Consider the following 23,944-nt stretch of genomic DNA (forward strand, 5'->3'; position numbering starts at 1 on the left):
GAAACAGGAAGCTTGGAGACAGTTGTATAGAACAATGTGAAGGATTGCATCCCAGAATAACCTTGCCACTCTCATATTTCATATTCAGAGTATTGCAACTTTTCAGAATTTGACCCCTTTCTTCTTTGTTCTAGGCCAAATATTTTTCCATTGTCAGGCTTTTTAAGTCTTTTTTTTTTTTAACAAAAAAGAGTTATTTATTTATTTGAAAGTCAGAGTTACACAAAAAGAGAGGAGAGGCGGTGGGGGGGCGGAGGTCTTCCATCAACTGGTTCACTCCCCAATTGGCCCCAGCGGCTGGAGCTGTGCAGACCCGAAGCCAGGAGCTTCTTCCAGGTCTCCCATGTGGGTGCAGGGGCCCAAGCACTTGGGCCATCTTCTACTGCTTTCCCAGGCCATAGCAGAGAGCTGGACAGGAAGTGGAGCAGCTGGGACTTGAACTGGCACCCATATGGGATGCCGGCACTTCAGCCTCTTAAGAAGTCTTGAAATGCCTTCAGGAGGCCCTGTGCAGGGGCTGGCGTGTTCAGGGCTGGAATCAGGGCTGTACCTCTTCTGCTGCTGTGGGAGCCTGCGCCGGTGGACTCACAACTGGAGAGACTTGTCTCTCTCCTGTAGAAGGAAGATAATAGTCACATCTGACCCACAGACTTGCAACGTGCTCCAAGCACCCAGTAAATACTAGTGATTGTTGAGATGAAAGCTCCATGGCAGAATGTTGTATTACAGAGGAACTTTTTAAAGGTTTATTTATTTGAAAGGCAGAGTGACAGAGAGAGGGAGACACAGAGAACGCTTTTCCATCTGCTGGTTCACTCTCAAAATTCTCACAACAACCAGGGCTGGGTCCGGCCAAAGCCGAGAGGCAGGAACCCCATCTGGGTCTCCCTTTCTCCCTTGTGTGTGGCAGGAACCCACGTACTTGGGTCATTATCTGCTGCCTCCCAGAGTGCGCACAATAGCAGGAAGCTGGCTCAAAAGCACACAGTGGCTGGGACTCCGATCAGGTTAACTGACTGTGCCACCGCAGCACAATCATAACACTCACAACTATCAAATGAACACGTGTGAAACTATTTAACCTGTCAATTAATGTGGAACCAATGGTTTGCTGAAGCTGGCTCAAAGAAGACTAAAGAGCCCATAGAACGTTTACATAGAGAAGTGGGCTGATCGATGGACAGACAACTGACCATCTGCCATCAGGGACACTGAAATGAATTTGCTTAATAGCAAAATCGGTCAGTATCGCTGGGACAGTCACAAGCTGCATCATCTCCACTGGCCACAATCTGCATTCCACGAGATCTGGATCATTTGCCTGACTCCCAGAATCCTATAACCTGGAGAGTTATAAAAATATCTCAAAGGCGATGTGGAATCCGGTCAGCTGGAAGGTTGCAAGGGATCATGCCTGGTTTTCATTGGAGACGTCCATGGATCTTTAGGTCTATTTCAGAGTCTCTCATAGTGTTTCTTGAGGCTTGTTACTTGGATACTAGGTAAATCAAAGGGCAATGTTTAAAGTTGCCCATGGCCCCATAGAATTTTATTAGCCTTGGGCCGGCGCCGCGGCTCACTAGGCTAATCCTCTGCCTAGCGGCGCCAGCACACCAGGTTCTAGTCCCGGTCGGGGCGCCGGATTCTGTCCCGGTTGCCCCTCTTCCAGGCCAGCTCTCTGCTGTGGCCCGGGAGTGCAGTGGAGGATGGCCCAGGTGCTTGGGCCCTGCACCCCATGGGAGACCAGGATAAGCACCTGGCTCCTGGCTCCTGCCATCGGATCAGCGCGGTGCGCCAGCCGCGGCGGCCATTGGAGGGTGAACCAACAGCAAAGGAAGACCTTTCTCTCTGTCTCTCTCTCTCACTGTCCACTCTGCCTGTCAAAAAAAAAAAAAAAAAAAAAGAATTTTATTAGCCTGAAACTCAACATTGGCCTTACAAGGAAGAATCTGCAGTGCCGACAGCTGGGACAACACGAAGACCTGGGCTCATGTGAGCGAAGACATCACCACACCTGCTCCGGGGCCACTCCCTCCCTCCAGGGCCGGAAGTTGGTTGGTCCGTAGGGCAGAGTGCAAGATTGATCTGCTGCCCCCAAGGGCCAAACTGACAGTTGTGCTGTGTGAAATGTGTCCTTTAAAAAGCAAAGCTATCTTACGCATTCATCTGTGGATCTTTCTGCCGTGAACACCCAAGATCCGACACCTCTGCCTGCCTTGCTTTGAACACCTGGATTTGTGTGGCCTGGGGCTCTGGCGTGGACTCGGGCATCTTGGTCTGTAGAGCGAGAGGGCATGGGGTGGGGGGACATGGGGGTGCTCCACGGGGGGCACAGGTCTACTTTTTCCCAACCTGTCCAGTGGGTCCCTTTGAGTTCTCCTTCCCGTGGTATGGTCGCCTCGTCTTGGGAGGCCTTGTGCAAATTATGGGGCAGGTTTGTGGCCTGCGCTGGGTGCTTCAGGCAGTGCCGGGGTCCCTAAGGGCCCTGCTTGAAGAGCTTGAGGGAGCCACCAGCCTTGTTGCCCGCTCAGCTGAGCCAGGACGCAGGTGGGAGGAAATGACCCGGCTCCAGATCTCCAGAATAAAGCAGCCCTTTACCGAGGTTGTCAGGGGATGCGAGGCGAGAATTAACTCTTAGTTCACAGAGGAAACCTTGCTGGAAGGCTTCTGCCTTGTGCCTGTCCCCTCAAAGCACGCGGTGCCTGCCCTCCCAAAGTCAGCCTCGCTCACTCCCAGAAGGGCTCTTTTCCTTCGCCCTTGGCCTTGGTCATTCCTCCACCCCCAGCAGTTCTGCCACCCCGGGATGGAGACTGAATCCTTAGGCTATGTTTGGCTTTGGTTATTGTCTTTCTGATACCCACCGTTCTTTGGGTGGTCAAATGGTTCTGCCCAGATTTCTTTCTGTGTCGTCTGGAGCATCATCCGTGAGCACCACGAATGCTTGGATGGCCCTTCTGGGTACCCGCTGGGCTTGTGACCCCAGCCCGTAGCAGCCGCCACCTGACCACCATGGCAACGGCGACCACCTTAACTGCATCTTCTGTTTTCTCTGTCCTCCACCCCAGCAATCTGAGGAACAGGGCTTGGGTTCAAGTCCACGGCATTGGTTTGACACTCGCCTTCTCAGTAGCCCTCTCTGTGGGACCAAGAATGGTTTGACAGCCTTTTCCCCTGCAGAGAGAAGGGGTGGTCTCCATGCCTGTGGGGTCCCCAGGAACTGGCACAAAACTTGCCTCTTGGTGGAGGCCATGTTTGCCCAACGCAGGACCCTGGGGAGATGCCTCACCATCTGGGACCATCTCTCTGTCTCTCAGTTGGTTTGGAGACCTCGGTGAAACTTTGCTCATCCACTGTGTGGCAAAGTGCTAGCGGAAATATACCTCCCTGTGACTTCCACCCGAAGGCAGGAAAAAGTCCAAGTCCTCTTTCATATCAAAACAACATAATTATTTAAGGAGAACGGTGAGATAGGCTCTCAAATCTTCCCTCCTAGTCTCAGCTTCCGCACGTCTTCCAGATGCTCCTCCTGTGCCCCTCCCCCCGAGCGTGTTCACTGTTCTGTGTGCTTCAAGGCCTTGCCTCCCATCTGAGCACGTGCCCCCAAATCCCCAGGGATCGCTCTTCTGCCCCTAACGCTTACTCCCAGGATGGCCACCAGCTGCGATGGCGGCCCCATCACTTTCACACTCCTCAGTCTAGTCCACACATCCTGTTCCTTAACAAGGTCCCCTTCACAAGGCTGGGGCTGAACTCCCGGCTGCGTGTCACCATGTGGCCGTTGCTCTTCCTAGTGCCATCCTCTTGGCCACCGATTCTGCCTTTTGGTCTCTGTTATCCACCCCCGCGGTGGTCCAGTCAGCTTGCGCTCCAGGATCCTCACCTGAAGATGTTGACCAGGAGGAGGAGGAAAACAGAGCCACATGCACTGCACTGGAGACCCCGGTCCACAGTCTCTGGATGTGAGACCGCCTCTGTGCTGGAGGGGGCGGCCCTCCACCTGCCATGCCGGCATCCCACATGGGCGCTCATTTGGGTCTTAGCTGCTCCGCTTCCGACCCAGCTCCCTGCTGGTGGTCTGGGAAAGGCAATGGAGGATGGTCAAGTGCTTGGGCCCTGTGACACAGGCCTGGCCGTTGCGGCTATTTGGGGAGCAAACCAGCAGATAGAAGTTGTCTCTCTGTCTCTCTTCTTTTCTCTGTAGCTCTACCTTTCAAATAAAAAAATAGTCTTTGAATGTAATCGTTCCACAAACTACAAATCCCATCATTCAGCTGACAAGGCCACACACTCCTGCGTGAGGACCCCAGCGGAGACCTGGTCAGACAGAGGCTGTGCTGAAGCCCGGAGACCCTGTACCCACAAGAAAGAAGCCGGGTTAGCTTGTCCGGGCATGTTTTCAGAGGTGTCTGCCAGTTTCTGGTGATCTTTCTGCCTGGCAGTGGGGTGTGCCCTCTGCCCGCCCCGTGCAAGTTCTGCTGTGTTCTACTCCCCATCCGTCTACCCTGTTCTTGGCTCCCATCTCAGTCCTGCCCACTTCTTGACCAAGCCTTGTCTTGACCTCGAGCCCTGCACAGGCAGCCCTGTTGGGCCTGGCCTACCCTCCCCACTCCCCACCCCTCCCGAAACTGAGCCCCCTCCATCACCAATTTTTTTCCCAGAAGCCTTTGTTGCAGTTCTGCCCCCAATGCAAACCGTGATACACTAGGGTATGATTTCAGAGGCCACATGGACACAACAGAAGTTTACGTGCCCAGCAAATAGCCTGCCTGGGGTGTTGTGGGTAAAGATGCTTAGGATCTATGGTTTTGGAATTCCCTACTCTTTCCTTTTTTAATTAATTCATTAAAGATTTTTAGATGTTTTATTTTTATTTATTTATTGTGGGCCCCTGAACCCACTTGGAAGACCCGGAAGAAGCTTCTGGCTCCTGGCTTCAGATTGGTCCAGCTCCGACTATTGTGACCTTCTGGAGAGTGTGACCAGTGGATGGAAGACTCTCTCTCTGCCTCTCTTTCTCTGTGTAACTCGGACTTTTAAATAAATAAATAAATCTTTTTTTAAAAGGTGTCTATAACCCACAGCAGAGTGTCTGGCTTCAGCTCCTGACTCCAGCCAGCGCAGATGGGAAGTAGGGATGCGAAGTAACCGGGCTCCTGCCACTCAAGAGAGCAGACCTGGATCAAGGTCCCAGCTCCGCGCTTCAGCCTGGCCCAGCCGGGCTGTTGCGGGCATCTGGGGAGTGAACCAGAGGATGAGAGCTCTGCTTCTCAAATAAACACATAAAATTCTTAAAGCTAAAACACAGAAATACTCTGAATGTGCAGTTAGTACATGTTAATTTAAAATGAAATGTACTTTAGAAATTAAAATGCCCTTGGACTTCAGAGCAATCTCTGTGCACAAATAGCCACCAGGCCCACTCTCCAGGAACGGAAGCTGTCCAGCCTCTCCCCCCAGCCCCCGTCCCTGTTCCCCTGGGAATTAAAGGTGTTTAACGCTGGTGTTGAAGAGACGTGGGGCTCAGGCTGCCCACAGTTCAATCTCAGTCGGTTTAGGGGCCGACCAGGGAACTGAGTCCACAGTTGTCAGCTTGCTTGTAACGACATTTAGCATTTGCTCAACAGCCAGCTCGAAAACAAACTTCGGGATCAAAGCTGATAAGCTGGAAACAGCCTGTGCTTGAAACCAAAGTCACTGTTTGTATCTGAAATTCGTTTTGCCGATCTCTAGATAAACCACGACCATTTATTTCCTTCCCAGCGTTGTTTCTGGCAAGGTAAATTTCTCCATGAAGTCATGGCGGCCGATCGGGGTCCCTTCTTGTTTCAGCAGGGCTCCTCTGACTTGGATGGAAAGGAGAGAACACGGAGCATCGCAGTGTTGCGGTTTGCTGTGACTGTGGCTAGGATTGTCGGGGTCACTGCTCTGGGAGCGCCAGGAGTAGCCGCGGTGGGGTGGCCATGTAGCTCACGAGGACATCCGGATTTTATCAGACACCCAACCCATCTCCCAGTGTCCTCGTGGAGCCAGAACAGTGAGGGGTGTGTTGTTGGATCAGACGAATTCTGATGGAGGGCAGCTGGGAGCAAATGCCTGCTGGGGGACCACAGGCTCTCTTCCTGCCCCGATGGAATATTTCTCTTAATGACTGGAGTGAGGACCCTGGTGACATTCTGATGAGACCCGTGGGTGAGGGAGGGGGCGTTTAGCCTGGTGTTAACATGCCTGCTTCCCACACTGGGGTGCCTGGGTTCAATTCCGGGCTTTGGCTCCTGACGTCACCTTCCCACCAATGCAGACCCCTGGGAGGCAGTGGTGATGGCTTATGCGGGTCCTTGCCACTCATGTGGGAGACCTGGATTGGGTTGCCTGGCTCCTAACTTGGACCACTAGCCACAGCCATTGTGGGCATTTAGGGAGAGCCTGTGTGTGTGTGTGTGTGTGTGTGTGTGTCCTTTCCTCTCTCCCTCTTAAAAAACCAAAACTAAACTAAAAGCAAACAAAAAAATTGCATGGACAAAGAAGTCAGAAAAGTGTTGTCCCACAGGCCCTGTCACTCTCCACCGCTGGGAACTGTGACGCTGAACAGCCACACCCAGAGAGTGCGCCCCGCCCCTTCCCTATCTGCAGGGAGGAGCCCACCCGGCACCGGTGGCTCCGTGCACAATGGTCTGTCTGTTGACAGCTCAGCCTCCCATGCAGGCCCCTGGAGCTCAGGCATTTGTTTGTCTTTCCCTGGTGTCCAGCGCTGGCGTGCAGGGGTGAGAGATGCCATCTCGCCGCTCCTGCTCTTTCATCCCCACCGGCCTGCCCAGGGGACACTGGCCTGCTGCTTCCTGGGCCTGGCCTGCAGGGGGGTGTTTCAGCTTCCTGGGCGCTGCAGTCCTGCTCGCTGTCCTCCTCCTCCTCTGACTTGAAAGAGGAAAAATTGGCAGCGGCGTGCTTGAGCCCCTGAGAGACCTGGCATTTCTGCACCAGGCCCTCCTGCCAGCCCCAGGCTGCCTTCCAGAGGGGCTGAGCGAGGCTGTCCCAGGAAACAGGGGGTGCCCAGTCCCACTGAGTTTCAGAGGGACACCAAGTAAGTGCTCGTTTGTATGGCTCATGCACACGTGGGACATGTTTCTCTTAAAATTAATAACCTACTTGCGTCTATGACATTCAAGTGTCGTTGAGAGGCAGGTGTTTTTGTTTGCCTCCCCTGGGAAGCCTTGGCCTGCCCTGCCTCTCACCAAGGCGAGAACCGCTGTGGCCCAGCTGCGAGGAGCGGCCTGGCCAGGCCCTTTCTGACTGCAGCCCCCAAACCAGTGCACGCTCACTTCCGCCTTCACTGCGGTGGGCTCGCAGGGGCTGGCTGTCTCCCCTGGCATCAGGCCTGCGCGCGCTCCGCGGCTGAGTCTGGCCTTCTGCGGCTAGTGACTCACTCGGGAGTTCTCTCTGTCCCCAGGAGCCCTGCTCAGAGCTGAAGCCAGCCTTCCAGAGCAGATCCGACCCCGTGGCCCACACAACGCCGTCGTCCAGGATGGCAGTTTGGATCGGGGCTGTGCTTCTGTTCATTCGTCCAGTCCACAAGTGGCCTGCTGTGTCCTGGCGTTGTACAGACCACAGGGGCACCGCCCTGAGCCCATCAGACCGTGCTGCCCTCCCAGGGGATTAAGCGTAGCTGGCGGAAACCCAGAGGTATTGACAACAGGGCGCAGAGAGAACATTCAAGGCCAGATCCTGATGCCCAACACTGATTTACAGGAGCAACAGGAAAACCAAGCGCACGCTGCCCAGTGGCTTCCGGAAGTTCCCAGTCCACGATGGCAACAGCTCCAGGTGCAGCTGACCTGCAACAGTCCTCCTGTGTGGAGACTGCTCACAGAAACCGCAAAGCCATCGTGGGAGGAGCAGCCCAGCTGCCCGCTAGTCACCGACCCCGGTGCCTGGCTGCGCAGAGAAGAGAACGAACAGACAGCTCGGGTGCACATTTTATTTGTGGTTAAGTAAAACCTTGAAAACTGGAAAAAAAAAAAATTCAAGATGGCAACATCAACATATTAAACCAAGCACAGAGGCTCGTGAGCACAGGGTGCTGAGTGACTGCGTCGGTCACGTGTCCGCGCCGCTTCTCCTGGCCTTGTGAGTGAGTCACGTGTGCGGCAGGGCGCACGGGAGGTGCCGTGCAAGGTCGGCCACGATGACCCGGCTCTGACTGCCTAGCTGACCTTGGCCTTCTGGCCCTCAGTTTCCCCATGTGTAACATGAGGCAGGATGGTCGCTGGGGTGGGCTGATAGTCACCCCCCTCCCAAGATATCAGGTCCTAAGTTCTGGAGCCCATGACAATGACCCGTGTGGCGTCTCAGCCTGCTTGGCTGCTGTGACAACACCATGGATTGGCTGATAAACAACACGGGTTTATTTGTTCAAGGTCAAGTTACTCTGTAGACTCAGTGACTGGTGAGGGCCGACTCAGGGTTACAGGCAGCTGCCTTTGTGCTCACATCGCACAAGGGTCCAGCGAATTCTTAGGGTTCCCATTCACAAGGGCTAATCACTCCCACAGGCCCCACCTGCAAAGCCGACCTCATGGCAGCTTAGGTCTCAACACAGGACTTTTGGGGAGACACCAACAGTGTACAGGACGTGAGAAATGAGTCTCCGTGAATGTGACGCAGTTAAAGAACTAGAGCTGACTGCTGTGGCCAGGGAGTGCAGTGGAGGACGGCCCAAGTGCTTGGGCCCTGCACCCCATGGGAGACCAGGAGAAGCACCTGGCTCCTGCCATCAGATCAGCGTGGTGTGGTGTGCCGGCCGCGGGGGCCATTGGAGGGTGAACCAATGGCAAAGAAAGACCTTTCTCTCTGTCTCTCTCTCTGTCCACTCTGCCTGTCAAAAAAAACAAAAAAAAAACAAAAACAAAAAAAAAACTAGAGCTGAGGAAATTATCCTGGATCATCTGGGTGAGCGCTCTCGCAGGAAAGCAGAGGGAGAACTGGCACACACAGCAGGAGCCAATGAGAAGACAGAACCGAGATCTGAAGATGCAGGCCTTGAAGACTGGGGGACGCGGCCACGAGCCACGGAACGCTGGCGGCCGCCAGGTCTGGAAGAGGCAAGGAACGGATTCTCCCCTAGGGCCTTTGGAGGATGTGTGGCCCTGCCGGTACCTTGATTCTTCGGTGACACTGACTTTGGATCCAGATCCACGGGAGAACCAGTGTCTGTGGCTTTCAGTCACTACGCTTGTGGGAATTTGTTAGAGCATCCACGGGAGACTAAAACACTCTCCTACTAACAGTTTTAAGATACCAGTCTTATTGAGCTAAACGAGGGATCTTCAAAAAGTTTGTGGAAAATGCATACGCTATGAAAAAACTCTGGGTTTCAGAATTTTTTTTGCACCAAAATAAATTTATCTTGTAATTCCAATTCCACAAACTTTTTGAAGTGTCCTACTGTTTCTCCTACTATACTAGTCACCTATCTAAAAAATGTACAATTCCATCATTTTTAGTAGATGCACAGAGTTGTAAAACCTTCACCAGAATCGATTTTTTTTTTTTAATTTTTTGACAGGCAGAGTGGACAGTGAGAGAGAGACAGAGAGAAAGGTCTTCCTTTTGCCATTGGTTCACCCTCCAATGGCCGCCGCAGCCGGCGCGCTACGGTCGGTGCATCGCGCTGATCCGAAGCCTGGAGCCAGGTGCTTCTCCTGGTCTCCCATGCGGGTGCAGAGCCCAGGGACTTGGGCCATCCTCCACTGCACTCCTGGGCCACAGCAGAGAACTGGACTGGAAGAGGGGCAACTGGGACAGAATCCAGTGCCCTGACCAGGACTAGAACCCAGGGTGCTGGTGCCGCAGGCAGAGGATTAGCCTAGTGAGCCATGGCGCCGGCCCAGAATCAATTTTAAAGCATTTTTCATTTCCCATATTCTTCAGCTGTCACACCAAAAGCCCCAGCCACAGGCAATCCTGAATCCACATTCTGTCTGTGGATTTGCCTGTTCTGGACGTTTCATACATATGCAATCAGATAGCTTGTAGCCTTCATGCTTGGCTTTGTTGCATAATGTTTTCAAGATTCACGCGTCGTGTAGCGTGTCAGTATTCCTTTTTATCACCAGTTGATATTCCATTGTGCAGAGATATCGCACTTTGCTATCCATTCATCAGTTGATAGACACTTTTCCTTAAAATTCTATTTATTTATTTTACCTTTCTGAGAGGCAGAGATAGATGGATCTTTCCCCTGCTTTACTTCCGGAATGCCTGCAGGAGATGGACCTGTGCTGGACCAGGTCCGGAAGCCAGGAACTCAATCCCGGTCTCGTACGGGTGCAGGGACTCACAGTGGAGCTGTCACCTGCTTCTCAGGGCGAGCCTTAGCAGGAGGTGGGGATTCAGAGCGGAGCTGGAACTCAAGCCCGGGCTCTCTGATATGGGAAGCAGGCACCCACCCAGCGACATCTTAGCTACGAGGTCAAATGCTCGCCCCGGCCGATAGACACTTGAGTTCTTCCTGCTTTGTGGCTGCTGTGAATACTGTTATGAACGTTCACGTCCGAGTCCGCATGTGGACGTTTTTGTTGTTGTTTGCTCTAGCATGTATACCTAAGAGTGGAATTGCTCCTGGGTCGTAGGGCGACTCCTTTGAACTTGTTCAGGAACTGCCTGGCTGTTTCCCCAGAGTGGCTGCACCATTGCACAACCCTGCCAGCAACGTAAAGCCTGTTCAGTTTCTCCATATCCTCAGCATTACTCGGGCTCTGTCCCTTGCGATGTGACCGTGCCAGTGGGCACTGGGCGGTCAGTATTTGAGAGTGGTGTCAGCTTGCATTCCCCTAGTGACTAGTGACACTGAGCAACTCCTCCTGTGCACATCAGCTGTTTGTTTATCTTCTTTGGAGAAGAGCGTCTCCAAATCCTTTGTTCTAGTTTTTGTTGTTGATTTGTAAGAGCTCTTTACATATTCTGGATCCTAGATCCTCATCAGATATGAATTCTGGATATTTTGTCCCATTCTGTGAATTATCTTTCACTTTTCTGATAATTTCCTTGGCAACAAAAGCATCTTTTTTAAAACTTTTATTTAATGAATATAAATTTCCAAAGTACAGCTTATGGATTACAATGGCTTCCCCCCCCATAACTTCCCTCCCACCCGCAACCCTCCCATCTCCCGCTCCCTCTCCCCTTCCATTCACATCAAGATTCATTTTCAATTCTCTTTATATACAGAAGATCACTTTAGTATATGTTAAGTAAAGATTTCAACAGTTTGCACCCACTCAGAGACACAAAAGTGAAAAATACTGTTTGAGCATTAACTCACAATGTACAGCACATTAAGGACAGAGATCCTACATGAGGAGTAAGTGCACAGTGACTCCTGTTGTTGACTTAGCAAATTGACACTCTTGTTTATGGAGTCAGTAATCACCCTAGGCTCTTGTCATGAGTTGCCAAGGCTATGGAAGCCTTTTGAGTTCACTGACTCTGATCATATTTAGACAAGGTCATGGTCAAAGTGGAAGTTCTCTCCTCCCTTCAGAGAAAGGTACCTCCTTCTTTGATGACCTTTTCTTTCCACTGGGATCTCACTCACGGAGATCTTCCATGTAGATTTTTTTTTTCCAGAGTGTCTTGGCTTTCCTTGCCTAAAATACTCTCATGGGCTTTTCAGCCAGATCTGAATGCCTTAAGGGCTGATTCTGAGGCCAGAGTGCTGTTTAGGACATCCACCATTCTATGAGTCTGCTGTGTATCCTGCTTCCCATGTTGGATTGTTCTCCCCCTTTTTTTTATTCTATCGGTTAGTATTTTCAGACACTAGTCTAACACAAGCATCTTTAATTTCGATGAAGTCCAATTTATCTATTTTGCTTCTGTGGCTTCCAGAACAGAAGGCTCACATGCGTGGCTTCGCCTCAGTGCCTGGGACATGATGGAGCTCTTCCCCCTCTTCCCAGGCCAGTGTCCAGGACACCGCGGGCAGAAGAGAGTAGGCCCCTCGTCCCTCCAGGCTGCTGTGTGGCTGCGATGCCGTCGTCAGGTCTAGGAGGCACACTGCCAGCGCCCATGAAATTTTAAGGGGTTGATTAAAAAAAAAAAAACATTTAAAAAAAGATCAGAAGAATAAAAGAGATTTTTTTTCAAATAAATGTTTGAAATACAATACCAATGTATTCTTATTTAAAGAAATACAATTGTAAAAGACAGTTTCTCATGTGAATGAAGGGGGTGTTCTCTACGGCAATTATGTTTGTAGCGCGCTCTGGCGGCCAGGTGTGCTTTCAAACGTTGATTCTCCCCGCTGTGCACCCGCACGGGAACGCCGCGCTGTCATTCACGGATGGGATGGGAAATGCGAGTCCTGGAGCCACAGAGGAGCCTCAGCTCCCGGGGCTTCGGTGTCGTGCACTCGGGCCTGCACGCGTCCTGCCGAGGTGTGTCCCTAACCTTGTGCCTGGGACATTAGATCTGTTCATCAAGGTTATTCGGACCCATGGCCACAGGCTGCGGGAAGTGGCCGTGTGTCTTATTTCAGATGGTTAGGGTCTGGAGTAGGCGGAGGCCCACATGCCTGCTGCCTGCAGCTCTCTGAGGTCCACACCTTTCTACCCGCTGCCCCCAAGCTGGCCCCAGCCGCTCAGAAAAAGCTACTTCCTCAAGTTCATTTCAGCAGGCCGGTTTTTTCGTGTGGCTCATGAACCGCTGTGGTTCGGGGCTGGGTTCCCCCTTCGGTATTTGAAGGCAGGTGCACAGCGTGCCATCTGGTCTCTGCGCTTGTCACCACCAATGCCACCTGGCCAAGGAGGCGCAGACAGCAGCAACACTGTGGGGCACTGAAGCCTGGGGGGTGTAGCTGCGGTCCTGTTTCCCAGCAATGCGGGAGTCAGACTTGACTCACCAAGCAGCCAAAACAGCTGTGGGAACCCCTGCAGCCCCGCCTTGCCCCAACCAGGAAATCCACTGAGGCCGAGTGGAGGGCAGGAAAAGATACGAAAAGGCCACGCACAACTAAAAAGTCACTTAATGTACTACTTTTATTAAATGTTTTTATTTTATTCATTTGAAAGCACAGTGACAGGGAAAGAGAGATCTCCAACTCACTGGTTCCGTCCCCAAATGCCTGTGATGGTGGAGGCTGGGCCGGCCCGAAGGCAGGATCCTGGAACTCCATCGGGGTCTCCCTGAGTGGCAGTGCGAGCACTTGGGCCAACTTCCACCGCCCTCCCAGGCCGTTAACAGGGAGCTGGATCTGAAGGGAAGTGGCCAGGACTTGAGCGTCCAGTATAGGAGGCCGGCATCACAGGTGGCAGTGGAAGCTGCTGTACCACAATGCTGGACCCTGTTTTTATTTTTTAAATTAATCTTATTTACTTGAGAGAGAGAGAGAGAGAGAGAGAGAGAGATGGTCTATCCACTGGCTAACTCCTCAGGTGCCTGCAATGGCTAGGGCTGCACCAGGCTGAAGCCAGGAGCCCGGAACTCCATCCAGGTCTCCCACGTGGGTGGCAGGGGCCCAAGTAGTTGAGCCGTCACCGCTGCTTCCCAGGGTGCACATGAACAGGAAGCTGACATTGGGAGGGGAGTGGAATTTGAGACCAGGTTCTCTGATATGGGATGCAGGTACCCCGAGCAGCGTCTCAGCTGCTACACCAAACACCCAGCCCTACTTACTGGTTTTTAAAAGGAAAACCAGAAAACATTCCACTTGCAACATTCATACTTTACAGTAAAGATCAGCTTTTCAATGAATAAAATAAATGATAAAGAAGACCATATGTGATCCAGTTCTTATGCTGTAGGCAGTTATGACAGACTTTGAAGAGACTTCCATGGGACTCAGGAGTGTGGTTCCCATGGAAAGAGAGAGGGAGAGAGACCAGCAGACCCATAGTGAGAGGGGATGCTCTCCTGTGAGGATCCACAGACCCAGGTCACCCTGTGTGTGGCTGGGCTGGGGAGGAGTGGAGGCAGTGGTCATTCCAAATGATTCCAAGGGCTAGCATGGGGCATTTCTCAGGTATAGTAGCAGGGAGTTGGACTGGAGGTGAGGCACTGGCACTTGGATGTGGGATACCCATACCACCTGCCTGCAGCACCAGCATCCCTGTGGGCTGGCTCCTGGCTCTGGCCTGGCCCAGCCTTGGCTGTTACAGGCATTTAAAAAGTGAACCAGTGATGGAAGATTCTCTCTCTCTCTCTCTCTTTCAAATAAACAAACACCTAAATATAAATGGAAAAAAAAATCAACAGGACAGACTAGAGATTCCAGAAATAAACCCACATATATATGGAAAGTTGATATTTTGGATGAAGGTGCAGAGAATTCACTGGAGAAAGGAGGCTCTCTTCAACAACTGGTACTGTAACATTTGAAAGAAATCTCTGAAATTGGTAAACATATTTTCATAGCCTTTGCCCATTTTTCTGCTGTGTTTTTGGCCTTTTTCTTCTTGATTTTCTGAAACTTGTTTACATATTAAGGATGTTAGTTATTTGCCTATGAAATGTGCTGCAAATGTCTTCTCAATTTGGTAGGTTTTCAGGGGCTGGTGCTGTTGTGCAGTGGGTTAAGCCACCGCCTGCAGCATTGGCATCCCATATGGCCACCAGTTCAAGTCCTGGCTGCTCCACTTCCCATCCAGCTCCCTGCTAATGTGCATGGGAGAACAGCCCAAGTCATTGGATCCCTGCCACCCATGTGGGAGGTGTGGAAGAAGCTTCTGGCTCCTGGCTTCTACTTGGTCCAGCCATTGTGACCATTTGGTGAGTGAACCAGTAGTTGGAAACTCTTTCTGTTTGTCTCTCCTTCTCTCTCTAACTCTGCCTTTCAAACAAACAAACAAATAAATAAATATTAAAAAAATTGTAGGTTTGCTCTTGACTCACTTTTTTAAAGTAGAATTTTTTTTTTCCTTTTTTTCCCTATACAATTTATCAGTCTTTTGTTTTATGGTTTCTGGTTTTTAAGTCTTGGTTAAACCAACCTCTGTGAATATGCCAAGGTTATAAAGAAGGATTTTTTTTTCTTAAAAAATTGTTATGATTTCATTTGTACATTCAGATGTTAGCCCATTTAGAATTTATTCTGGTGCACCGTGTAAGTTATAGGAAATAGTTTTTCTACTCTTCTTTTAAAATATCAGTATTTTTGAAATAAAGTGTTATTTTGTCGTAGTATTCTAAAAGTACTAGGATGGTGTTAAAACCATTCCTATGGGAATGTCTGAAGCTCATTCCTTGTCTGAAGTTTATTTTGGAATGTAGAGGCGAGGCATCTGGACTTGCAGCACTATTGCTTGAATGTCACTCTCAGACACAACAGTTGCTCACTCTACAATATCTGAAAGTCCCCGTGTGAAGCCAACATTTATTTTATTACTCATGGTATTGCCTTTCCTGTGCACAAATGGGTGGGGACAGTCTCTAGAAGGCTGCCCAAGAAGGTAGCGCACAGTGGGGAATGGAGACCACAAACCCCCGCACCAAGTAAATACAACAGAAAGCATTCCCTAGAACCCCATGGGCTGAACGTATATGGCTGCGAAGCTGCGAAGCTTCTGCTCCATGTGGAGAGGAACTGCTTTCTAGCCGGACGCCATCGCTCCTTGGCTCTTGCCTGGAGGCGAGTCCAGTTTCTGACTCCCTGTTAAAGGAGATGGGTGCAAGAAAGAGTTCAGACGTGAGACGGAATAGTGGCAAGCAGGGTAGCAAGGTTCACTGAGGTAGGGCATCCGTCAGAATGGACAGGACAGAATCCGAGGGACTGGGGAAAGCAGGTGGCACAGTTAAATGGTGCCCAGAGAGGATTCTCCTGGGGAACCTTCCTGGGGGGAGGGCCGAGACCGCCTCTAAAGTTCTCAGGGCAGGGGCACGGCTTTGTAGTGTAAAATCCTGGGCTGCTTCTGGGGCTGTGACATTCTTCTTTGAAGAACTGTGTGTGTTCCTCAGGCACCTCTCTGGCATGTAGGGGCTCATTTCTTTTTCTTTCTTTCTTTTTTTTCTTTTTCTTTTTTTTTTTTTTTTTTTTTTTTTTTTTTTTTTTTGACAGGCAGAGTGGACAGTGAGAGAGAGAGACAGAGAGAAAGGTCTTCCTTTGCCCTTGGTTCACCCTCCAATGGCCGCCACGGCTGGTGCGCTGTGGCCGGCGCACGCGCTCATCTGAAAGCAGGAGCCAGGTGCTTCCTCCTGGTCTCCCATGGGGTGCAGGGCCCAAGCACTTGGGCCATCCTCCACTGCACTCCCTGGCCATAGCAGAGAGCTGGCCTGGAAGAGGGGCAACCGGGACAGAATCCAGCGCCCCAACCGGGACTAGAACCCAGTGTGCCGATGCCACAAGGTGGAGGATTAGCCTATTGAGCCGTGGCGCCGGCCGGGGCTAATTTCTAACTTCCTGCCTAACCCCCAGTTCTAGCCTGCCTTGGCTTTGCCATGCGATGTCCTAGCAGGTGGCACTTACAGAGCGACATGGCAGCTTGGGGCAGTCCTCTGATACAGACGATTGAGTTCACCTAGACCGTCGTCTGTCCTGCTAACGCCTTCCGATCATCTGCTAGGTTCCAGGCACGGACCCGGCCACCATGGAGCCAGCAGTCCGTCTGGGGAAAGACAGCCCATATGGTACGTGCCTGGCAGAGGGCAGATGGTGGAGGTGAGGAGACAGAGGAAGGGCAGCTTGTGTAGGGGAGGCGAGAGAAAGTCCTGGAGGAGTTGGAGCCTGAGCCGAGTAGGAGTCAGCCAGAAACAAGGGCAAAGGGCATTCGGGGCAGGGGTCGAGCTCTGGTGAAGGCGCACACAGGTGATGCATTCTGGGAACTGTAGAGCCCGACCACCGGAACCCAGGGGCGAGGAGGGACGAGGTGAGAGTCCAGGCTAGCAAGGTGAGCAGGGGCGGTTGGTGGAGGACTGGAACCTGACTTTTTACAAGGTTTCCAGCAGAGGAGGGAAGAAACAGACCTGCTCCCGGTGGTCTGGTGAAGGGGCTGTGTGTTTGGGGGTGCAGGCTGGGGCAGGGACCCCAGGAGGCAGAGGCACCCCCTGGGGCTGCCTAAGTCTGCCATGTGGAAAGAGTCCCCCTCCCCCGGTAGCCCCTTGGGGAGAGGCTGGAGGGTGGGAGGAGCCCCTCTCTCTGCCGTGAGAAGGGCCCCCAAGCCCAGGAGATGGAAGGTCAAGAACGCGGGGCAAATGTCACTGGTGTGAGTGTGTGTGAGTGTGTGTGTGTGTGTGTGTCTGCCCTGCAAAGAAACTAAACAAAGGGGTTGCGTTCAGCGGGCCCTCAGGAAGGCCAGTCATTTCCTGAGGAACTCCCAGCCCAGCCCACTCCTCATTGTTCCCAATTTCCAGCAATGGCCGCCATTACCTGACCAGCACCACAGCCGGTCTCTGGTCTCTCCGCAGGCGCCGGGAGACCTCGGCAGAGTGCTTTCTGCTTCCCGCGGAGCAGGTCTCTCGTCCGTGGCCGGGAGGGCACGTCTTCTGCCCCAGAGGCATGGCCGGAAGGCAGAACTGAGCGAGCCAGGCGGATCTCGATCTCAGTGTGCAGATGGTGTGGGACCGGGCGGGCACCATGCGGCTCGGGGCTCTGCTGGCGCTGCTGCTCTGTGAGTTGGACCCTGTGTCCCCTTCGCTGTAGCCTCAGGAACGTGGAGCTTCTGAAATCCAACTCTGTCTTCTCTCTCTTCCAGGTTCAAGCCTCGAGGGTCAAGAAAACTGTAAGTGGTGATGTCTCTGCACGGTTGGGGTGTGTCTGTCCTCTGAGAACGCTTATCCATTGCTTGGGTTGAGGTCTAGAACCATTGAGAAGTTTAATGCATTTTGGCATTTTTAGAACCCAAAGCCCATCTCAGTTCTAATCAGTGCCTTGCAAGGCTGTGTCTGGTTTTCTGAACCCTGGTGGATCCCTGCTGGGTTAGTGAGGTGAGAAAGAAGCCAGCGAGTCCGGGATTGTTGTCATGTGCGACTGTAAATTGTTGCTTTTCCTATCCCACCCCAGTGGTTTTTAGAAACAAATAAGATACAATCCACTTGTGGATCTCAGTAAGGACGGGCATGGTGTGCACGGCTGCTGCCCTTTATCTCCTGAGTGATGGGTAACAGCAGCTGGGTCTCATTTCCCATCCGCTTGTGTGGCTACGGAACCGCCTGTCTTTGAAGTCTGGTTTCTCCTCCGTATTGGAGGTGCCTTTGAGTGTTCACTCTGAGATAAGAGGAATTTGTTCTGCTTCTGCCGAGACCACGTGCGGGAGAGGGCTCGGCAGGTCTGGGGGCTGTGAATGGAGGGAGACTGTTGGTGGAGATGGGTGGGGTAGATTCTTTGTGTCATAAAGAATTCAGAGGAGACAGAGGATGGTGGGAAGCAGGGTAGCAAGATTTACTGGGGTAGCACATCCGTCAGAACGGGAGGGACAGAATCGGAGAGAGAGAGAGAGGGTGCCCAGTCACTCGGACTGGGGAAAGCAAGGTTGCACGGTTTAATGGAGAGAATACACCCGGCAGGCCAGGCGGGCGGCTCAGCGGAGAGCTGAGAGCTGAGCATGCAGTCTGCATTCAGGCGAGGCATGACAGGGGTGCAGCAAATTGGCTCCGCACAAGTGAAGTACCTGCTCAAGGCTAGCTGGTGGGGCCGCGGCTCTGAGCCATGGCCAGCACAGGAAGGGCCGTGTGTGGCCACAGGGAAAGCCAGCTCCCCTGGGCTTGGACCCCTATAGCAAACAACGATGGCAGCATATCCTTCATCTTCCTGGCCGTGTGACTAAGCCTGCAAAATGACCCGGTTGTCCCCAGGCCAGCCAGTTACCCGGTGTGGGCACTGACCCTCCGCTGCTGGCACCTGGCAATCCACCTGGAGCCACAGGCGTGACTCAAAACTTTAAGAGCCGTTTCACTTTGCCTTTTTATACTCTTTTTTCCCGATCTGTAAAATGGAAATGACAACCTGTGGTATGGAGTGAGAGCAAGGTTGAGATTAGGAAACAGAGATGACTCGGCTGCTGGCTTGAGCTTATTAGAAAATGACAGGGAGGGGACCAGGACTAGGACCATCTTGTCCACCTCTGCAGGCACAGTGCCTGCCCCACCCTGTCTCCCTCTATCCCCTCCAGCCCATGCGCCCCAGCTCTTGTCTAGTTCCTGCCTAGTGCTTTACACTCAACGAGACAGACCCCAGCTACAACCCACTCCCCGACACTGGGCAGGGTCTACCCTGGGAATGGCTGGCCAGGGGCTGGGACCCCGCTGCCCTCCTTAGGCCACACAGGACCACCTCTCTCAAGTCCCCCACCCCATTAGCCTCAGTTGATGACCTCAGCTCCCAAAACAGTTGCCTGCAGGAATTTCCCGCCCTGGTGGGGGCTCATCCGCCTCCTGCCTCCCGCTCCCGCCTCCTGCCCATCCATCCTCAGACGGTCAGACCCCGCCCACACCCCAGCCTCCCGAACCAGGACCCCTCAAGCCCCTCACACCCATACGTTCAATAAACACAGCAACTAAATCTTACTCTCCTAGTGTGAAGAAGCCCTCCCGACCCACCCCTCCACTATCTGTGTCCCTGTCCAGCCCCTTCCTGAGAGCAGCCTGGCCCAGCCCCACACCCCTGCTGCAGGAACTCTCCCTAAGGGCGTACCCGGAACCTCAGTGGCCAAAGGCAACAAATCCTTCCTTCCGGGCTGGCTGGACCCCAAGCCTCCTTCCTTAGCCTTCTAGCTCCTCTTGCAAGTTTTTCTCCTCCCTCACTTCCCCCAGGCGAGACTTGGGGGCTTGTCTCCGGGTCTGAACCCCAGCCCAGACTCCCTGCGTTTACCCTGTCTGGAGCACAGGGCACCCTTACCTGGCCCAAGTCCAGCCTGAGCCTCAGGCCTAACCCTGGGGCCAGCAGTGCGGCTCCCCCAGTCACCTTACAGACCCCACAAAACCCGCTGCTCCCCGGGCAACTTTGTCTGTCTCCTGGATCTTTCTCTAATTTAGCTGGTGGCTCCCACGTCCTTCTGGGAACCTCCTCCAGGAAACTCAGCTTCTGCTTTTTATTCACTCCCACGAGACCTTCACAAGGTGTGCTGGAATATGAACAGTCTATGGCTCATGTCTGCTGCATTTAGCACATTCGCGATGCTGTGCACCCCTCACCATCCTCCAGTTCTAGAACATCTTCACCACCCCAGAAACAAGCCCCCCAGACCTGCTCTAACATCCTCGCGTCTGCCCCTTCCCTCTTCCCCACCGCACCTGCCTGCTCCGGCCTGGCTTGTCCCCAGGGCGGGCAAGGCCCTCCACTCTGGTACCACCTGGGTTGGGGGTGGGGGAGTGGGGGGAGATGGGGGGAGTGGAGGGGGGAACAATACAGGGCATGAGACTGAACTGAGCTCTTGAAAGAAGGCAGGATAAAGGGCAAATTCTGATTTTACCTACTTTCAGGGCAAGGAGCTAGAATGGCTGAGGCTTATGTCCCTGTTCCATCCCTCCTGGCTCCCTGGGCCCTGGTGGGTGGGTTCTCCTGCCTGGCTCATGCCCACAGGCCCTGGTACGTGCTGTTCTGCCCAGCTCATGACCCTGGGCACTGGTACATGCTGTTCTCCTGCCCTTGGCCCAGCGGGCTCCCTGCAAGGGTCACTTCCTCCAGGCTGCCCTTTTTTTTTTTTTTTTTTTTTTTTTTTGACAGGCAGAGTGGACAGTGAGAGAGAGAGACAGAGAGAAAGGTCTTCCTTTGCCGTTGGTTCACCCTCCAATGGCCGCCGCGGCCAGCGCGATGCGACCGGCGCACCGCGCTGATCCGATGGCAGGAGCCAGGAGCCAGGTGCTTTTCCTGGTCTCCCATGGGGTGCAGGGCCCAAGCACCTGGGCCATCCTCCACTGCACTCCCGGGCCACAGCAGAGGGCTGGTCCAGGCTGCCCTTGACCTCTCCTGGGCAGCCCTTCCTCTTGGTGCTCGCCGGCGTCATTGGACGCCAGTCATCTGGAGCTGCACCGTCTTGACCGGGCAGCACAGATTTCTTGTTTAGCCGTAAACCCAGCGCCTGGCTTAGGAGCTGGACAAACAGCTCAAGGATGAGAACTTGGGCTGCACTTGGAGATGCTCAAGATTCAGGAGAGGAGCTGGGCCAGCACGTTCCGTGCTGAGCGCAGGAGTTGCTCGGGGACTCCCAGTAGTTTTCCTGCCCTCCTCCCCTCCCCCTCCCCACCTCTGAGTCATTTCCAGGTCGAGGGCCAGGTGGCCGGCTGAGTCACCATGCCTTATCTTTCCAAGGAGCATCAGCCCCCCGCTGACTGGTGGCCTTGAGGTCAAGGATGCGGGCCCCATGGCTGTAGTATTTGGGGATCTGGCCTGTGGTCCCTGGGTGCCTTGTCTGTACCATGGCAACTGGGCAACTTTGGACCCTTCTCCATCAACCGGCAACCTTCCTGGTTGAAAAGATCTGGACTCCCAGGCTGTTCCACAGCCCCTGCCTTCGTCATGGTGCTTCCAAACCTTTCCAGGGCTCAGTAAGGAGAGCTGTGGGCCCTCTCTCCGGAAAGACACCGGTTCCTCCCACACATGCACTTCCCAGGGAATCGGGACCCCAGACTGAGCAGTCAACCCTGAGATGCATCTACGGTGATTGAACTTGGCTGTGTGTGGACAGCTGGTTTACAAGGAGGAAAATGTGTTCTGTATTATTTAGAGAAGAGTTAGAAATTTTTCAAGATAGTTTGAGCGGCTTATTAGCTACCTACTGCTCCTTAACAAGTTACTGCAAAACTTAGTGACTTGCAATAACATAATTATTTTTGTTTGTGTTGTTGCTATTTTCTTCACAAGAATGTTTGCATATGTATAATTTTGTGGCTTCCTTTGACTGAGGAAAATATATATAACAGGAAAGGACTTTTAAAGACACACACACATTTATTTATTTGTTTATTTGAAAGGCAGAGTTTCAGAGAGAGGGAAAGAAAGAGAGAGAGATCTTCCATCTGCTGGTTCACTCCTCCAATGGCCACAACAGCTGGGGTTGGGCCAGGCTGGAGCCAGGAGCCAGGAGCTTCCTCTGGGTCTCTCACATGGGCGCAGGGGCCCAAGCACTTGGGCCATCTTCTACTGCTTTCCCAAATGCATGAGCAGGGATGTGAATTGGAAGTGGAGCAGCCAGGACTTGAGCCAGTGCTCATATGGGATGCCAGTGCTGCAGGTGGCAGCTTAACCCCGTGTGCTACCATACCAGGCCCGAGGTAACGTATTTCTTAATCTCACACAATTGGAGTCAGGAATCCAGCAGTGACCTTGCTGTGTGCTTCTGGCTCAGGGCCTCTCATGAGACTGCAAACAAACTTGCTGAAGCTGATGGGAAGGTGGCGGGGCCCAGGTGATTTGCCGCTAAGCTCCCTCACCTGGTGGGCCTTCCGTGGGGCTGCTCGTGGCCCGGCAGCTGGCCTCGCCCAGAGCTGGTCGTCTCAGAGGAAAAGGATTACGATCGAAGCTGCAGCGTCTCCTGTAACCTAGTCTCAGAGATGACCTCCCCAGCACTTCTGCAGTATTCTGTGGGTCATTTAGAGCAGCTGTGGTGTAGCGGCGACCACATACAGGTGTGACAGCAGAAGCCAAGGACCACAGGGCCCTGACGTGAAGGCTGGTGCCAGCCAGGGGCTGGTGGTCAGTGGTGGTAAGAGCCAGGCTGCTCCTTCCACTGCCTCCAGTGAATGGCACCTTGGGTTAAGACAAGGAGCCGGAGCTCCAATCTGGATGAATTTTATGCTTTTTCTTCTTCCGTCTTCTGCTCCTGTCCCCACTGTCGGTTCCAGCTGCCCAGAGGGATGTACTGCTGCGCCTGGGGCGTCAGCTAAGCGGAGTCACCTAGGGACAGGCATCAGCAGCCGGGGACACCTGCATCCCATACTGGAGGGGCTGGTCTGGAATCCTGGCTTTGCTCTGGTTTCTAGCTTCTTGCTAATGTGCACCCTGGGAGGCGTCAAGTGGTGGTGGATCAAGTATCTGGGCCCCTGCCACTCCTGTGGGTGAGACCCAAATTGAATTCCTGGGTTCTGCCTGTGGCCTGACCCAGCCCTGGTTGTTGTAGGCATTTGGGAGGTGAACCAGCGATGGGAGTGTTTCTCTCTCTCTCCACCAACCCCTCACCCCTGCTACCCCTCTGTCTCAAAAAAAAAAAAAAAAAAAAAAAAAAAAAAAAAAAAAAAAAAACAACCCACACACAACAAAAAACCAGTTGCTTAGAAAGACAAGTAGTGGATGGCTCCATACCAGTGGACATCATCTCCATCATCTCCTCTGTAAAAACCCACTGCTGGGTGCTTTAGCCTGGTCCAGAGTGTTCAGGAGCAGAAGGCTCCGACAAAGGCAGTGAACTCAGCCTGGTTGCTGGGAACCCAGGCAGGGATTGGGCTGTGGGGTAGAAATGCCAGCCGCACTGTTTGCTGAACCCCAGGAGCAGGGCACAGGGCTGGGTCCGGAGAGCGTTCGCTATGGATAGAGCTAAGGCAGAAAGAGGGACATCAGCCAGGGCGGGGGCCTGGGCAGGAAGCCCTCGACCCCTTCCGAGCTCTCAGCCACCTTGGCCTGGTCATTGTTCCCGGTAAAAATGCCAGGAAGGGCAGGTGCCAGCGTTCCCATTTTGCAGGAGGAGACGTGGTGGCTCCCAGAATCCCCTACGAGGACCGCGGGATCAGGGCTCTGTCTTCGGTCTCTGGCCCTGTGTGCCTGCCAGGGGCCTGGCCAGCCAGGGGGATGCCACTCATCCAGGACCAAGACAATCAAGCAGTGCAGTCACCCCGGGGGGGGGGGGGGCGCCAAAGGGGGATTAGGGAACCTGGGAGTCTGCAGACGTCCCTGTAAATTAACCCAGAAATTTTAGAACTTGCTTTTATTTGGAAATTTTCCCTGGAAACGTGGAATGGAGACCCAGCTTTTAGGCTGTCCAGAGTGGATTTTGTTTCTGTGACAAATCTAGCCAGCGTTTCCCAAGCC

General features: G+C 53.0%; 1 protein-coding gene across 2 annotated transcripts in view; it reads left to right on the forward strand.

The window, feature by feature from the left end:
- Nucleotides 1-17,127: 17,127 nt before the first annotated feature.
- PECAM1 (platelet and endothelial cell adhesion molecule 1) overlaps nucleotides 17,128-23,944 on the forward strand; it is a 52,709-nt gene continuing 45,892 nt past the window's right edge. For both annotated transcript variants that reach the window (XM_008271715.4, XM_008271716.4), the window contains exons 1-2: nucleotides 17,128-17,594; nucleotides 17,679-17,705. In XM_008271715.4, the coding sequence (XP_008269937.3) occupies nucleotides 17,537-17,594; nucleotides 17,679-17,705 (85 nt within the window). In that variant the 5' untranslated portion in view covers nucleotides 17,128-17,536. The remainder of the gene's footprint in view (nucleotides 17,595-17,678; nucleotides 17,706-23,944) is intronic.

This window comes from Oryctolagus cuniculus, chromosome 17 (genome assembly GCF_051225735.1).
Source record: "Oryctolagus cuniculus isolate XC-2025 breed Fujian yellow rabbit chromosome 17, ASM5122573v1, whole genome shotgun sequence".
Lineage (NCBI taxonomy): Eukaryota > Metazoa > Chordata > Mammalia > Lagomorpha > Leporidae > Oryctolagus > Oryctolagus cuniculus.